Source organism: Patagioenas fasciata, chromosome 1 (assembly GCF_037038585.1).
Source record: "Patagioenas fasciata isolate bPatFas1 chromosome 1, bPatFas1.hap1, whole genome shotgun sequence".
In the NCBI taxonomy this organism is placed as follows: domain Eukaryota; kingdom Metazoa; phylum Chordata; class Aves; order Columbiformes; family Columbidae; genus Patagioenas; species Patagioenas fasciata.
In genome coordinates, this window is record NC_092520.1 from 202123204 (window position 1) to 202141166 (window position 17963).

Below are 17963 nucleotides of genomic sequence, written 5' to 3' on the forward strand. Positions count from 1 at the left end.
AAACACAGAAAGAAAAGGTTAATAGGAGTCAAAAGTAAAACTTGGCCACCACTTGGAAACTTACAGTTCTCCTACTTGACTATGGCAGAGAAACCTCTGCTCTCTTCACCACAGTATAACATGGAAAAGCATTGTATCGGTTTGCCAAAGTATGCTGTGTAGTCTTATTTCTTGGGAGTTTTCAAAACAAGACTGGATAAAGCCCTGAGTAACCTCTTCTGACCCTGCTTTGAGCTGGAGGTTGAACTAGAAACCTTCTGAGATCACATTCAATCTGGATTATTCTATGATTCTAATATAATATGTACCTACAAAAGCAAAACATAAGAACCACACGGGAAGACAGAACAGATTATTCTCAAATTCTGGTTATGCAAGACCTCAGCTGGGTTTACCTCTGAGTACTCCATCCATGCACAGTAACCAGAAAGCAAAGAGCTGGTTTCAGGTTTAATTAGCATATGCAGTTTGATATGCCAAGACAAGGCTACTTTTATGTGCTGAGAAGACTCTGAATCTACAGTCATGTGCCTACACTGTCCCTGGAATTTATAGCTAACAACTACACATGACCTGAAAGAAAATAAATAAGCTAGATTAAAGAGAGATTCATTGACATCTAACATTTATGAAGGTTAAAGTATCCGAGCGAATTACCGGATTGTGTTTGATACTGGAAGACTACATACAGCGTATGATTAGACACTAAGAAATAGAAGACCCTTTAGTAAGCAGCCCAGTAGGACAAGTACAAGTTGCTTTTGATTTAAAATGCATATTTAAGTCCATCATTTTGCATCTTCTGCGCATGCTCTTCAGAATCTAAGGAGTTTTAGCTAACTTAGAGCCTTCTGGATAAGCTCCAATCTAAGTTGTGAAAGTTGTTACGAAATGCCGCAACTCCAAAAGCTAGAATACTGTAAAGACATTCCCAGCAACTTCTCACAGCTAAGTGACAGAAAGAGCTCAGCTAAAACTGTCTAAACAGAAAAGAGTTAACATCCTCCTAACACATTTGAGGAAGGTCAGTGAAAAGCCAGAGAGTTTGCAGAGCAACAACAGTTTCTTTCTGGTTTGAGATGTTTTTACAAAGGATAAGATCTTTTATTTACGTAACAGTGTTTAATAGATAATTCTTTCCTAAATAACAAAGAGGAACAACCCAAGCACAAACTACTACTCCGAGAACCTAAAAACGAAACCAGAACCAAGAGGACATTTAAAGTAGAACCTCACTGACAAGTAGCAATTATGCCTCACTGAGTACAAAAAAATTTTTACATTTTAGGAAATACATCTCCAGACATGCTTGGATAACAGCACGTACAGATAATACTAACAACATGCTAATTATGGGGTGACAACCTAGTAGAAGGTGACTACAATCTACAGACTGTCCAGGGAACCAGAAATGCATGAGGTTACCACAAACCCGTGTGGAAGAGCTTAGAAAAACTACTAACTAAAAAAGCTTGTTTCAAGACGGAAGACTGTAAGACTGTCTGCAGGGCTGGTTGACATTCAGAATATAAGAATCTCAGAGACAGGACAAAGGCCAAATGATTTCTCTCCCCCCCCAATCCATCAGGATTCATTGAGACCTTCAGGAAGGCTCCCCTCATTGAAACTCTTTATGAAGGCTGAGATTCTCTAGATCTTAATACAATTAATTCTAGCCCCAGAGAGTAACCAAGGTTGGAGTAATACATAATAGTCGCTCAGAGATCCTGCAGAAATTCTGAATCACAGAATGGTTGGGGTTGGAAGGGACATCTGGAGATCATCTAGTCCGACCCACCTGCTAAAGCAGGTTCACCAGAGCAGATCACACAGGAATGTGTCCAGGCAGGTTTAAATGTCTCCAGAGAAGGAGACTTCACAACCTCTTGGGCAGCCTGTTCCAGTTCTCCTCACATTAGACGGAACCTCCTGTGCTTCAGTCTGTGCCCGCTGCCCCTCATCCTATTGTTGGGCACCACTGGGATTTTCAAATGTCTCTGACAATATCCTTAGTCCTATATTGTCTTTCAGCTATAAACTGCACGTCATCTTCAACACTACATGAAACTGGGTATCAGCACAAATATCAAGGTTGAAAAGTTGCAATGATACTGAATTATTTGGACTAGTTAAAAACTCACTGACAAATTGCAAAAAGATAGCAGGAAATCAAATGGATGGTTTGCCTTGTGGGACTGTTGGCCGAGAGGCATGGAGTTTGCCAGGAAGCACTCACCCTAAAGCTGTTCACATGTGTAAGCAGACACTTGGAAGAGAGACCCACTGAGTGGCTGAGCTGTGTCAGGCTCAGAAAATCCCCCGAGTCGAAAACCGGTGACAGCTAAGAGAACACTTAGATGAAATATCATTTACGTTTCTCTTGTTCTTACTCTTCCCTAAGCATCTGTTCATGACTACTGGTGGATACAGTAAAGTGGTCTCACTGGACTCATGGTACAAATCAGTACAGCCATTCTAATATACACAAAATAAAGCATACTGAGGGCAGAGAGGGGTGGGTGAAGACCCTGATACTATTTACAGATTTGTCTCTATATTAGTTGTCAGGAAACAAATTAAACCGTAAGTTTTGATACACATATCCAAGAAACACCATTTCAGCTATCAACAGTGTTAAAAAAATAATTTATAGGGATGAGTAAGACTAGAAATTGAAAGGAGAACGCTGCCATGATAAATCCGTAACACTTCTCCATTTTGAATGATATACAGTTCAGCTTCTAAATGGAAACAAGAAAAAAGACATAGCAGAATTCAAGATAGAGTGGGGGAAAACTAAGAGAAGGTGCAGAATGTCTTTGCTGTAAGAGTTTGGAAAAGTGGTAGCAGAGAATATAACACCATGCTTTACAAAAGCAATGGATGACGTGTATGAAGCATAAGTAGAATGAGATTATTCACAATTTCCCACGCCGCACCTGCAGCAGTGTTGAATAACCACTTGAAGCAATCCAAAGGACTGTGGTTTTTTGCACACTGAACATTTTTTCTAGCATTGTGAAACTTATGCTGTACTGTACAGAAAATTGCACAATTCTATAGGAAAAAAATACACATCAATGACTAAGTACAAATCTGTCTTGGTCAAGTACTCTAAACCTCAGCTCACTGAGGGGAATTATCCTAGCAAGTTTGCCCCTTTTCTTCCATAAAGTTAGAGCCACTGTCAATATTTCAGCCCAGTGCAGATCTTTATTGGTTTCGGCCACTACAGCTGCTCTCCCAAGTTGTTTGTAGGTTCTGTACCAGAATCCCAGTGCAGATTTTTGCGGCGCTTCCAGCCGAAGCAGCAGCAGCGTCAGCACCATTCCCGGTGCGCCCCACCTGAGCGAACGATCCCGCCTCCTCCGGGTCGCTGCCCCAGCAGGGGCAGGCGGGGCTGACAGCCGGGCGTGCAGCCGCCCCACCCCCGCCTCACCCACCGAACTTCACGGGCGTCCTGACGTCCACGACGGCCTTGCTGTCCACGCCGTCCGCGACGATCGCCATCTGCTGCAGCGCCTCGTCGTACTCCACGCGGACGCGGTCCCGCTGGCGGCCGCGGGGCGGGGGGCTGCCGCCGCTCACGGCCACCAGCACACGGTCCGCGTCCGGGTAGCGCTCCGGGTCCAGCGGACGGACGCTCACCTGGCAGGGCAGCCGCACCCGCAGCCGTCCCCGCGGGCTGACCGCCAGCGCCCACTCCTGGAGCGGCTGACGGCCGCCGGGCTCGGCGGAGCTGCTGCAGCCGCGGCGGGGGACGGGCGGCCCCCACCATCCGCCCGCCGCCCGCACCGCCAGAGGCGCCCAGCGCGGGGGCAGCGCCCTCATGCCGCCCAGCAGGGCCGCGGCAGAAGCCCCTGAGGCGAGCGGAGGCAGGACAGGAGCCGCTGCTGGCGGCGGACAGCCGTTATAGCCGTTACTGCCGGGTCGCGCGACCCAGCTGCACGCGGGGAGCGGCACCGGGGCCGTTGGTAAACAGGCGGCGGCTGCTGGCGCGCGCACCGGGAGCGACAGGCGCCAGCCCCGCCCACGGGCTTCTGGGAGTCGTAGTTCGCCGGCACGCGGAAGGAACTACAAGTGCCCGAGAAGGGGCAAACTATATGTACTCATTGGCCTATCAGCGAAAGGGGAAGGCGGAGTATTTCTGTGGTCTGCTTCTATTGGGCAGCGAGGCGGGATGGTAGAGCCAATCAGAATGGAAGGAGCGGGCCGAGGGCCATTGAGGTAGAGCAGGGGCGGTGAGCTGCCGTCGCCGTAGCAACGGGGGGACGCGCTCGGCGAGGCGGGTCCGGCCGCGGCCGCAGAGGTAGGGCCCAGCGGCGGGGACTGCGCGGCCTGGAGGGACTTGCAGAGGCCGGGGAAGGCAAAACCGTGGCTCCAACGAAGAGGCGGGAAACTAGTCCAGCGGTGCTCGGGCCTTAGTCCTTTTTGAGGAGTCCCGGGGGGGCTGGGCCCGAATTCACCTTCCGTGTCCCTGAGTGCCGGGACTCTGCCCGCCGCTCCGTGCTGCCATCTCCTGCGAGAGAAACCGAGGTGCCTCCGGGCATGAGGTTGTAAAGCTAACGAAGAGTGTCCAGAAGAGGGCTACAAAGCTGGTGAAGGGTTTGGAGGGGAAGCTATACGAGGAGCAGCTAAAGTCACTTGTTTTTTTTCAGCCTAGAGAAGGCTGAGGGGAGACCTGATCGCAGTTACAGCTTCCTCACAAGGGGAGGAGGAGGGGCAGGAGCTGATCTCTTCTCTTTAGTGACCAATGACAGAACCCGATGGAACAGCAGGAAGATGTGCGAGGGGAGGTTTAGGTTGGACATTAGGAAAAGGTTCTTCACCCAGAGGGTGCTGGACACTGGAACAGGCTCCCCAGGGAGGTGTCACAGCCCCAACCCAGACAGTGTTCAAGAAGAGACTGGACAACTCCCTCAGACACATGGTGTGAACTGTGGGGTTGTCACATGCAGGGACAGGAGCTGGGGTCCATGACCCTTGTGGGTTCCTTCCAACTCAGGACATTCCATGATTCTGTGAAGGCCTTTTCCAAGGTCCCCTTGGGCTGACTGTGGTGCAGCCAAGCACTAACAGGTTTCACCTCACTCAGCCTCTGCAGCCACAGGATTTCACACCTGCAAGGAGAAGGCAGGATACAAGAATGGGAATGGGGAAATGGCAGGGCTCTGGGTGGCAGCCTGGTCTTTGTTACACTTCAGCTTACAGTGAGACTGCATGTGTTGAAATGTCCTCATTAAGAGGATGAAGAAGCAGCTTGGCAGATGTGCTGGAAAAAGTTTTTTCGAAAGTGGTGTTGCAGAGCTTCAAAATTGGTCTCTGTCAAGACAGCTTGGTTAACAGTTACTCATTGTGACTGCTTTTTAACAGTTAACATACAGCCTAGCAGTTCTAAAGCCAGCCAAATGAATATTTTCCTGAGTTCTGTACAAATATGTCATGAGACAATTGTCCTTCTAAGGTCTACAAACAAGTGGGAAACTACTGAATTCAGTTAAAAAGACTTTTTTGGACTTCATAGCCTACATTATCATTGTATGATAATTAAAAAAATGAGGTGGAGGAGTGTGGGCATAGATGATGTAAAGTCAGGGGCTGAATTATTTTCATATTGTAGTTTATTGCCAGTAATGAGCACGAAACATGCATAGAAAGGTGCATTGTCTTAGCTACATTGCAACATAACAAATAATGAAATCTGGGGTTGTCACTTTACTGATTTGTTGCCTTTTGCACTCCATGTGATGTTTTTCTTCTTTTCTGGAAATAACCAGGCAAGCCATGCAGTATGGTATTTAGTCATCAAGCTCTTTTCATCTTGTTAGCATGGTTTCCAATTTTATCACTGTCTGGCATTGATTATTTATGAATCTGAAATGAGATCTGAGTGTCCAAGAGGAAAAAAGATGGCCCTAGCTTTTTGGTTCATCTGTAATTTTCACTGCAGAAAGTTAAATAAGATTCATATTCATCAATAAAGGAATTTATGTTAAATTATTTAATTGGTTTACATTATTCAATCTCAAAAATTAGTAAATGAAACACAAAAAGGGCCAGTCTGTCATATGATAGTTTAGCATAGAAAAACAGAGCTCTATAAAGAAAAAAATGTATCAAGAAATATCTGGAGCATGATGGGGGATACAAGTTATTTTTTTCAGGTCTTCAGAAATAGTTGATTTTTGGGAAAAGTATTACAAAATTCTCACTCTTGAGACCAAAAAGCATGTGTAAATGTTTGTTGGATAATTTGCCAGGGAAACATCACAGCCCTGTGAGAAGTGTGGTGCAATGTGCTATAATTCCACTAGATGACAGTCAATTCAACAAATAACTCTATTAACCGACTGTTCCAAGGGAATCCCTTGGTTCGTGGGTCTCACGGCTGGCCCCAGTTCTCCCGCGGTCCCTCCTGCTCTTCTCGAGCATCCTCTCCTGCCTCCAGCGCTGCTTTCCCACTGCCCCCTTTTCCTCCAGTATCTTGGTATTTGATGCTCCTTGTGAAGACAGAGGTTTATCAGGTTGTGCTCCCTCCTGTGCTGTGGATCAGCTTTAACCTTGACGAGCTTTGCATAATTGAGAACTTTGTCCAAGAAACCATTCAAATACACTATACCCTTAGCTATGTACATATTTCACTGTGTTGTGTTTTTTTTTTTCATAAGACACATTCTAAACATACTTATGTGGTTAAAAATGCTGAAAAAAACAGATAAAAAGTCGTTGATGGGAAGAAGTTCTTTCTCCATACATATGAAACCTCATGTTTTTAATGTTTTACTTATGTCATCTATATTTTGGCTAAAATATTTATTCATTTTCATGCTCTTGACTGAGTTCCAGCTGATCCCACATCAGCTAGTGTGGCATGTAGCAGAGTCCAACAGTAAAATGAGGTTTATTTTCATCTTCAGTTTCCTGACTCGTCACTTACGGGAAAAGAAAACAATATCAAATTTATAAATGAATATTTGATTAGAGCTCAAATTTCAAGATGCCTGTGTGATTCCTTAATGAATTACAATGCTTATTAGCTATTTTACCAGATATTTACTTAAAGTGTTGTTGTAAGCCGAAGAATATCCCGTGTTTCAGGCAAAAGATAATAAAAACTAGACCTTGTAAAGTGTTATAAAACAGATTTTAAAGCCAAAACATTATTAGAGGTGCCTTTAGGCTAAGGTAAGGGAGAGATATTTCAAGGGAAGAGGAGTTAAATAAAAAGGATATACAGAAGAGGCTGCAGAAGGAATATATTTTTCTAACTTTTATATTTTGAATTAATCACAAAATAAAATCAGATGGCTTTAGGTACTCATCGGGTATAAACTTAGTCTGCCTGGGCAGGTTTATGCTATAAATGTAATTAAGAAATTACGGGACTTCCCCGCTCAGGAAAACAGGGCCGCCCTGCAGGAGTGTTCTTGCTGGTGTCAGGCTCATGCTGAGGCTCCTACCTTCCGATGCAAGGGCAATTATTTTCAAGTTAACACCCAACATTTGGGTGAGGTTCACCGCACAGGGCTACTTACCTATCAGTGTTCCTATCTTAAGGCTTAAGAATTTTGTAGTCAGGATATATTTTCCAAATTTATTAAAAATTCTTGTGCGTTTATATTATTATTCTTTATACTATTTTAGCTCTCTTTTTTTTTTGTATCTTGTAATTTGTATTTTTCAGTGGTGCATTTCTGAACTGCTTGCTTCTCAAGGCATGTCTAGGTTTCAGTGGATAGGCAAAGCATGTTTTGTTTGTTTTCCCCTGGGTATTTTAGTGTGTATGTAGTGCTGGTAACCATTTCTTCTCAGAGATAGCAGAGAGAAGCAATCTCCAGAACACACAGTGGTTTGAATTTCAGGGATTTTTTTGTCACACTACCAGAAATTTTCTCAGAAAAATAAGTTCCTCCTGGAAACTAAGTGAAAAGGGAAGTGGCAAACCTTACTATTCAAATTCTCTGTCTCTTAGTCATATGTAATTAGAACTCCAGCCAATAAAGTCTGTGTGTGGCTCAGGGTGATTCCATCCCGAATAGCAGAGACTTAAAAACAAGTGGAAACAATGGAACTCAGAACTGAAATTGTTAAGCAGCTTAGGTATGCAGTGTGCTCTTGTTTCCTTAAAGCAGTTGTTAGTGGGGTTGTATTGTACATTACGTGCATATTATAATGCCCCATTGTACATAATGTAATTTTAATTGTAATGATCATTTAATGATCATGGTCATTTAGATATATAACCCTTCATGCTAAAGCACGGGTTCTGCCCAGTTAAAACGGAAGCTCTGCTGCTTACAAGTCTGCAAGCTTTGACTTTAGGAAAGAAGCGTTAGGAAATAAAATTTTAGGGGATGAGAAGATCACTGTGCCATTGAATAAATCCATGGTACAGGAGTACCATGTTACAGTACCATGTTATTAATATTATCTGTAGCTCTCATCTCTTCCCTTCTTGAAGAGAATATGGTGTAACTGGCAGTTTTGAAGAAGGATGACAAGGACAGTGGAAGGCAGAGGAGGGCTTTCATGCCTGTGACAGCAGGTAGATTGGCTTCTTCACCTTAGAAAAAGAATTATCAAATTAAGACACAACGTTAGAAAAAACCTAGTCCATAGAAATGTTGTGATTATTCAGTGACTCATCCAGTAAATGAACTAGGTGGCATTAAGGAGCCAGATTCAAATCAAATTTTTAAAAAAGCACACTGGTTCCATTGTACAGAGGTAAGATGAAAATCTGCATTCTGCTGAATTTTGCAGATACTGACATATTTGCAGGAGTTGAAGGTGACTGGGGATGGGTTCAGGGAAGCTTCACCGCTCTGTGACTGGTGGATTCTTCTGTCCCTCCCCAGGCATCAGTGTTGGCTGGAAGCGTGCGGAGCTAGGTCAGCTTTTGGTCCCACTAGAACTTGCCGTTCCAACTGCCTTACATAATTTTTCTAACTAATTCAATGTGAAACACTAAGTTGTCTTATTTGCGAAGTAATATTTAGTTTTTAAGCTTTGTGTGCAAGAGGAGGTAGCATGAAGATGTGGATAAATACCCTGTATCATGACCCACCGTTCAGCTGAGGTTCTGTTCATCTGCCCCTCTCGCCTGCCATCCCCGCAGGCAGCTCCTTAGCAACTTCCAGAAAAATCATCCAATTAAACTCATAGCATTGATTGAAATTACCTGGACTTCCTTAGCTTATTTGCCTGAGAAAGGAGTAATAAAACTGTTCCTTTCGCAGATCAGTGTTGAGAAAGGAGGAAGATACCTCCTCCTGCAAGAGAAGGAAATAATACATAACACCCATGGATGCAACTGGCTGTGGAAGGACACCTGTGTCTATAGCCTCAACTTAAGGTGAATTTACACCTATTCGTTTAAACTTGACTAGACCTTAGAGTTGCATTGTATTAAACAAAAAACCTCTTGTGAGTTGGAGCATTTATGTGTCAGTCTACACCAATTTAACTAAACCAGCTTTAACTGAAACATCAGATTTGTGTGGCAAGAAAGAATGAGAGGGTGAATATATTAGGAAATCAGTAATTTCCATCAGGAAAGAATGTAGCATGCATATAAATGTATAATGTACCATCTGTAAATCCAAGTGTGAACCTGCATGTAATACAAGTAATTAGCTACTTCCATAAATATTTCCACTGGAGTTAGTCAGGCTACTTGCACAAATAACTGGTCATTGTTTTAATTGACTTTGCAGACTTCACAGTCTGGCCCAACATTATCAAACTGGAATTATAAATTACTTTGAAAGTATGTTCATACCAACGTTTTAATAAAATAATAGAAACGACGATATTTTAGCACATAGTCTTCAACATACAACAGTTTTTGCCTCCAGCAATCGCAGTGTCTAATATTATTAAGAGTTTAATATTATTCTAATTATGAATTCATACCTTTAATTCTCTAACAGTGGCAGAGAAAACTAAAGTACTTAATAATTTTTTCCACTTTGTGCTTAAAACACATGTTCAAGTTGAGCTTGATGGGTAAGACTATGTGACTGGTATCAAAATCTTACTGATGCTTTTCTGAACCTGAATCTCTTTTTGATAAACTTTATTAATGCAAGGGAATAAGATAAAGTTTAAAGGGGTTCATCAGTATATGTTAATGAAGATGATCGCTTGAAGTATAGTTCCCTTAACAGAACTTTTTATAAATTTGTGTCTTCATTAGTCTAGTTGGTACATCTTCATAAATGGAGCTGCGTCTCTCCATGTTCAAAATGAACTCTTACTAGTTTCTGCATCTGTCACTCTGGAAAGAGTCAATGCAGCTAAGCGTTGCCTAGCTGGATTCTGCACTGGCTTGTGTATGCACACTGCTTTTTCTAGAGAGGTACTGAAGATGTTGGCATTAGTCCTTGGAATCTGAGTTCAGACTTTTATTATTGCTGTCCTCAAGCTGTTTCACAAGGCGGTTCTCAGCCTGATTTGACCTGGGCTCCAAAACAGGCTTGTAATTCCCTTTCTCTGCAATTCTGTGTTGGATCAAGGCAGTTTTACAGTTTGAAAACATGCATATTTGTTGAATTATTCTGTAAATTTAGAAATCATGCCAACTTCCATTTCTATTTGAATTAAACTGCTTATTTATCAGATATAGCAAAATTACAAAATTTCCACTTTGCTTTTTGAACTTTATATATCCAATTTTGTATAAGCTGAATTTTAAACTTAAATATGTAGTAGGTGATTGAAGAATGCTAAACTTATTTTGATGTCCCATAATCGTACATATCTTTTGTTACAGTCCATCATCTTCCCTCTTCAAAAGGAGTGGAGATCAGAGCTTATCATGCCAGCGAAGGCTGTCTAATTGTTTCCGTCTTTCTCAGCTGTCTATGATTGTGTCTTAACACAATATTATCAGCTTTTCAGATTCTGAAGGTTGCTTTTGTTCTTTTCTGCCCAGCAAACTGGAGTCTTGGCAAGGACTCTTTTGTACTACCACACCATGCGGAAGTGTATTTTTTGGCTGGCATCAACCGTATGTTTCACATACAAGATCAACAAAAATGCTGACACCCGTGAAGCCCTCAGTTTTTGGCATTGCTCTGCTTGGAGTTTCTTCCAGAGTGCTTTTTGCTCTGTCTAAATTCTTCCCATATGTTTTAGAGAAACAAATAAAGCAGCAGCCACAGCCATAAACATGAAATGTGTATGCTAAGATATTCAGCAGTTCTTTATAAATGAAAAATTGCTCTATTTATGAATGTGTATACATGTTTATGTACAGTATTTCAGAGATTATTTCTTGGCCTCTATGATGTTTACAGTTGTTTCACAATGTTTTGACTCCTGCAGGAGAGATCATAAAATTGCTTTTTTTTCCATAAGCAAATACAGCCACTGAAATCTCTCTGAAAGTCAAAATGTTCCTGAAGGAATTCCAAACAGCACTGAAGAAACCCTAAACTTGCCAGTTTAAACTTCTCTACCTTTACTGACAAGGGACCCTTCAAAAGGTTGATACACAGAACACAACACTTTAAAATCCCTTTTCCCACCACAATTGTAAAAAGTAATTATATTTTTCTTAACTATCAGCTTCCTGGCTTTGGAATGCAAAATGGCTCTGGTTGTTTCATTGGAGAAATCTAGTATATGCTATTGAAATTTCTTGAAAGTTCTTCTCAATTTTATTACAATTTTAATTTTGATTCTCCTGGATTTAATAAAAAAAAAAAAAAAGCTCCCTTTTAAAAGAAACGTTTTGTAAAAGGCTGAATGATGTCAAGATTGACTAATCTGAGGTGGATTCTGCATCTTTGGCAGCTGGTAAAGGCTTTATAATGGTTTTGTCCTACAGCAGAATACAATGCTCTCAGCGTAATAGTAATTCTGCATAGTCATTAATTGAGAAAGATCTGCTAGTGTCAGGTGAGCACTTGCAGAACTCATCAATCTTTCTCCTAAAATTTTGAGCTGAAATACTGTGATGCTGATTTTCCCATTCACTTTATCTATGGCCAACTTTAGTGAACTTGTGAAGGAATTATTGAATTCCTGGATGGAACATTCTCCATCTCCCCTATCTGCTGTGCTTTGCTCTACAGATACCCTATGGCTCCCCCATCTCACTGTGTCATGGCAAAATTTCAATGTACCCCAAGGTCCTTATTCGTCATTCTTCCCTCTGTAAGATGCTTATTTCCTCTTTAGTCATTGAATCTCTCTCATGTCTTTCTCCTGAAATGTTTTTGTCTTCTTTCATGCTGCCTTCAGGCAAAAGGTCAACATTGTAAAGCTCTTTGAATATCAAAACTCCTAAGATACTGTTATGCCAGGAGATGCTTTTGGCAGCTATTATGGCACTTGATATAGTGACAAGTACCAACCTGACAGATGCTACTGTCTTATCAGGTTTCCAACAACCCTACTTGTTCCAACTTCCCTTTATTTCTCTCTCTGTGTATATATCTTTTTTAAAAAAAGTGATACCTAATTTGAAAAAGAGCTTTCTTCAAGATAAAGCTTATAGAACAGCTATGTTTATAAAATTTGGCTTTTAGCCTCTGTTAAAGCTTCTTCTTTCAGGGAAGAAAGAAGGGGATTCCCACACTGTACTAGGGATCAAAGATCAAAATATGGTTTGAATCCTGTGAGTTTTATTATTACTCTTGAATTAGTTCACTTGGATATTTTTCAGGGTCACATTATTTTAGCAGATGTCGCAGATACTAAAAATGTACCCTGTTACTTGACTGAACTGTGGGTACTACATAGGAGCTCTGACATGAGATCTCAGGAGAATTATTTTTTCAGTGTGTTTCTACCTCCTATTCTCAGATTTTATAATAAGTTTTCTCATTTTGTATGGTTTCAGGTTTATTTGTTGGGTTAGGTTTGGGGTTTTTTTTAAAGTATGGACACACAATGACTTACAGACATGAATAACTTTAATGATGTTACTCACACAAGTTAGACCAGTTCTTGTCCTCAAGGCCTCTGTGCTCTGTGAAGGGGTTCCTTTTCTACGTAATTACTCCCTGCAAGGTCTAGGGACACCATGAAGAGTGAGCTTATGTTGGGTACAGAGAAGGGAAAACACATTCTTGGATTAGTCTTATGAAAATGGCAGAGGAAAGATCATAGCACTTAGAACTGCACGAGTCCTGCCCACTTGGGGATTTCCTTTGTAAGGCAAATTTGCAGGCAGTGGCTGGACTCCTCAGTTCAACAGATTTTCAAAACTCAGCTAGTCGAAGCCCTAAGCAACTCAATTTGGTTTCGAAGTTAGCCTTACTTTGAGCAGCAGATTGGACTAGATGACCCCAGAGGCCTTTTCCAGCATAAATCTATTATTCAATGCCTATTCTTTAAGAAGTATTGTTTTGCATGTTGTCTAGCATTTATGTGATGGTAATATAACCAACTGTTGCAGGATTTTAAAAATGCTCAGAGAATGATACAGTAATAGTGTAACCTCTTACAATCTTCCATGAAGTTATAGACCCACCAAGCTTGCTCATGTTGTGACCTTTGTTGTTTAAAGAGGGTGTCACATGTTAATGTGTGTTCTTTAAACTGCGCACTTCTCTTGCACAGTCATGTATATCCCTAGATCTAATTTACTCTATTTTGGTGTTTTCATTACTTCCTAGAACTTCAAACAATGAGTCAGACAGGTGAAGAAAGTTCCAGTTCCAGTGACACAGAATCAGAAATCGAGACCGAACAACTGATCTGCACTCTAGCGCCAACAGTTTATAGCCGAGATGAGGGATCCATTGACGTAACTGCAAGTCCTGCATTTCAGTGTTTAGATGAGGTACCATGCACCACAGCTTTCTCTGTCTGTAACACTGCATATTGTGTCCAAATCAATTAACCTGAAATGTGTATTTTGCTGTTAGTAATCAAAGGTTGTTACCACAGGTTATCTTGTAGCTGCCCCATTTCTTCTCTGATTTTTATTTTTTTCTAAGTGGTAAGAATATTTTGTGAAGCAGGAAGATACATGGGGCATATTCTTGCTGGGGATGGTGTGCTTAACAGATAATCACATCATTTTTTTCAGTGATCATGACCTTACGGGGAATGAGAATAAAGGGGTCTTGTTTTTGTAATATTCTAGCTATAAAGGTAATTGGATCATATTTTTTAGAAAGGCTGAAGGAAAAATCCAAGGTAAGTGACTTCTGAGGCACTAATAACTGATGATGACAGAAGAAACCTTTTGGAACTCAGTTTCTTTTGCAGAGTTTTCTGTGTTAAAGAAACTTTTGGAGTACTAGAAATAGTTTAGAAATTAAGATATCACATTCATATCAAATGGAATGCTTAAAAATGTAATGTCAGAAGAGGCATTGAAAGATCATCTAATCCAAAAGTTATACTAAAGTAGATGCTCTGCAGATATTTGTCTAATTTGTTCTTTTGTTAAGCTCTTTGGTATCCTTTCTCAGTATTTCATCATTGCTAGGGCTTTTAAAATAAGTTTTTCCTAAATCTCAGTTTGAATTTCCTTTGGAGTGAATAACACAGCTTTCTTCTTGCCCTACCCACAGTGACAATGGAGAGCAATCAATTTCTGCCCTCTTTATCATAAACGTATACACCTCCCTAAGCAGGCTTTGTTCATACTTCACATTTTTCTTAAAGTTCTTACTTTCAGTTGCTTTACCTTGGGCTCTTTCCAGCTTGGATCTGTCAGATCGGGTTGGTCATCCAGCTCTCTCTGCCTTGGACCTAAAGTCAGTAGAAAGGAAGGGATGGGAATTTGTAGTGAAGAGGAAAACAGGGCTACCCCTTTCCTGTCCTGCTACTCGATTGTACTGACCATAGCATGGACCTGCACTCTCTAATGTCTTGTGCATTCAAGTGGAGCATACAGGAGGGAGAGAGATTTCCATTTTCAGACCAGTGCCAGCATATGTTGAACCCACAGCTTCCAGTTTTGTAGCACAAAAAACTTTAATTCTCAGTCCACGACAGCTGCAAAAGTCCAGGAGAGCTCAACTCTCCAAGAGAGCTGACTTCTCACCTTACAGAAATCCTCCTATGGACAGAAACTGCATTTTGGGGAGTACTTTTATTTCCAGCTACTTGAATACTTTTTCCATAGATTTTCAGTCATGGTAGAATTCTTGTTATGTCGACAAGTAGCATATGCCTACTGCAAGATGTCTTCACCCCCCATCCCTCCCTAAACAAAATAAAACTAAATTATATAACATTCTAAAATATATTCTACATTTATGCTTTGTTTTCCTTATTTATAGTAATGGGAAAACATATTTTTTCTAGCCTTATTCTAGAAAATTGTCAGATCTTTTGGCTGATTTTTTTTTCCCCAAAAAAAATCTTTCCAAAGAGGTTACTCTATGTGTCAAATTTAAGCCTAGCTTGTTTAACTCTTGATAACATTGTAAACCATTACTGGGAAATACAGAGTAACCTTAGTACTAGGAGTTGTTCCCAGCTCAGGGAAAAAGGTGCAGTGGAAAACTGAAGTAAGCAATTTGCATAAGATTTCATAACGAGGTCTTTTGGTCAATTTTAAAAAGGGATCGATGACTCATTTATTCTTACCATAATTTTTAACAGTTCATACTTGTGCTTTGGCTTTTCATCACTTCTTCACATTTCTTCTCTCTCACTGATGTATTTGTTTTCCTGTGTTGAACTTTATACATAATTCAGAGATAAATATATGACTTCGGTCACCATAGAGGCTGTTGCATTGACACTGCTTTCAGCTTCTTGGAAGAGCTTTCGGAATTTTTCCACAGAAGCGGAACTGGATCATGTTGTCTCTGGTTTACTGACTAGTCATTTATTCCTGCATAGCAGCAAATACTTATCAGAAGGGAAAACTTCTGATATTACAAGACTTATTTGAGAACAGATACATCCCATGTAGCAGTAAAACTTCCAGTCAAGCCAGTCTTGTTTCTCACTCAAACATGTAAAGAGCAAGGAGTCAAACACACACACTCTCCTTCATTTTTAATAACACATAGTAACATTGTTTAGCCTTGTGGGTTAGATAAAAATATTAAAAACTGGACAGAGTTTTGAACAAAACCCATTCAGTCCATCATGACTTGCTTCTTTTCACCAAGTGTTTGTATTTATTACCAAGTTGACATCAGCCTCACTCAGTACTTCCATTGCTGCTGGTTAGAGGACTGCCATACATTCATTAAAAGAACTTTCCACTTATTTTCGCCTTCTGTTATGTCCTTGAAATAAAGGCCTTTGTCCTAACACTTCTAATTGAATTTCTTGACTTGTCGATCTTTCCTAATATTCTGTTTTCTTCTATTTTATGCCATTAGAAATAAAATAATCTACATCATGTTAATAATTTTCATGGAAAATGACTTAGTCTAGTACTGGAATGATTAAATAAATATATTACTTGGATAAATGCTACATTAAGATGTAATAAATTATGGTTTTAATTTTTAATTTAGTGCGTTATGGACCATGTATATGTAATTTGATTCATAAAAGACAGCAAAAAAAGTATCAATTTTATATCACGTATATTGTCTAAATTTCAAGTGCTAATAATTTTATAAAATGAATATTTTACTAGTAGCTAGCTTCAGGCAAATGCTCTGAATTTATACTCATCCTTCGCATGCAAATTGTTGTGATTTCTTTGCAAGAGATGATAATATAGTTCATTTTATGTCTTCCTTTATTCTTATATTATCCCTGTTACAAGACGACTACTATTACTGCTAAAGCAGCACATGACATACTGGAATGGCCATTTGAATATAAAAAGCAAAAGAACATGACGTGAAACTGGATTAAATGCTCAAAATGACAAGATTAGGTAGAATGAAAATGAAAAAGACTGATTTACAGATTGCGTCCGGCCCACTCTCATAATTTTTGCCCTTCCCCACACTGCATAGTAGCATATTTTTGCTCTGGGTAATCAAGTTGTTCTTTCTTTTCCTTCACCCTATCCAAGCTTTCCCATTTTAATGGGTACATAAGTGAATAAAACATCGGTTATCAAAATGATGCTCTTTATGTTTTGGTTTTAGTCTGTTAAAGTCTTTCAATTCTTTTCTGTTGCTTAATTTTTGGGGTTTTTTTACCCAAGTCACAATTAGTCCCAGAGCCAAAAGAGAGCCCTACTCTATACGTCTTTCCAATCTCACAGTGAATCACAGACAGCTGCGCTCCAGGAACAGTTTTCCATCCATTTTATCTTTGCAAAATTTCCGAGTTTTTATAAAGTTGATAAATGGCTTACAAAATCTACTGGTTCATCTTTTTAATCCACAGACTCCCCGAAACCTAGTCTTCTTCAGGTTCTCCCAGTTAGAAGGAAAAATCAGTCATGGAGCCTAGTATCTTTTAATTCTATGTAGTTAATTCCGTTTATTTATAAATTAGGTACAAGCTCATGTTTTTCTGGAAAAGGAAAAAAAAAAAGGAGAAATCAAATCTTGGGAGGGTAGCTTCTCCCAGTTTGAGCTCTTTTTCAGTTAGCACTATATTAGTAGTTCTTGTTAGGCCTTACTCAGGGGTGATGTGTCTGAGCTTTTCTATGCTGTGCTTTTTCTTTTTCTTCCTTTTGTTGGTGTGTTCTTGGGTTAGAAAGATACTTGTTAATCCACTGAAATGTATACATCTGGTTTTAAAACAATGCTGGAAAAAAGATTCAACAACATTTATCTTGCATGTCTTTCTAGCGGATGCTACAAGGTAGCTATTAATTCCATAAATAGTGTACCTGTGAATAAAAAGTGCTTTGCTATTTACCAGATTCAGCGAGTGGGCACTTTATTTGGAAGGTACCACAAAAAACCCTTTCTGCTAATGAACGTTGTCCACCTATGTGCTAAATCTAAACCTGCAGAAGAATAAACTCCTTTGATAGCTTTCTCCGATTGATGTAATGCAGACTCGTGCACTCTGTATCTTGTAAAAATAAAATGGACTGTGCCCTATACCTGATACCAGCACCA

The 17963-nt window shown here is 40.4% G+C and overlaps 2 protein-coding genes across 5 annotated transcripts in view; one reads left to right on the forward strand and one right to left on the reverse strand.

Moving 5' to 3' along the window:
• The window catches only part of FAM185A (family with sequence similarity 185 member A), a 58862-nt gene extending 54829 nt beyond the window's left edge, over positions 1-4033 (reverse strand). For 2 of the 3 annotated variants that reach the window (XM_071803454.1, XM_071803453.1), the window contains exon 1: positions 3444-4033. In XM_071803454.1, the coding sequence (XP_071659555.1) occupies positions 3444-3831 (388 nt within the window). In that variant the 5' untranslated portion in view covers positions 3832-4033. The remainder of the gene's footprint in view (positions 1-3443) is intronic. The other variant, XM_065862588.2, reaches the window with a different exon arrangement.
• Positions 4034-4222: 189 nt separating this feature from the next.
• The window catches only part of CCDC146 (coiled-coil domain containing 146), an 81084-nt gene continuing 67343 nt past the window's right edge, over positions 4223-17963 (forward strand). The window contains exons 1-2 of one of the 2 annotated variants that reach the window (XM_071803456.1): positions 4223-4309; positions 13629-13795. In XM_071803456.1, coding sequence (XP_071659557.1) covers positions 13640-13795 — 156 coding nt within the window. In that variant the 5' untranslated portion in view covers positions 4223-4309; positions 13629-13639. Of the gene's footprint in view, positions 4310-9282; positions 9356-13628; positions 13796-17963 lie in introns of those variants that run through there. The other variant, XM_071803455.1, reaches the window with a different exon arrangement.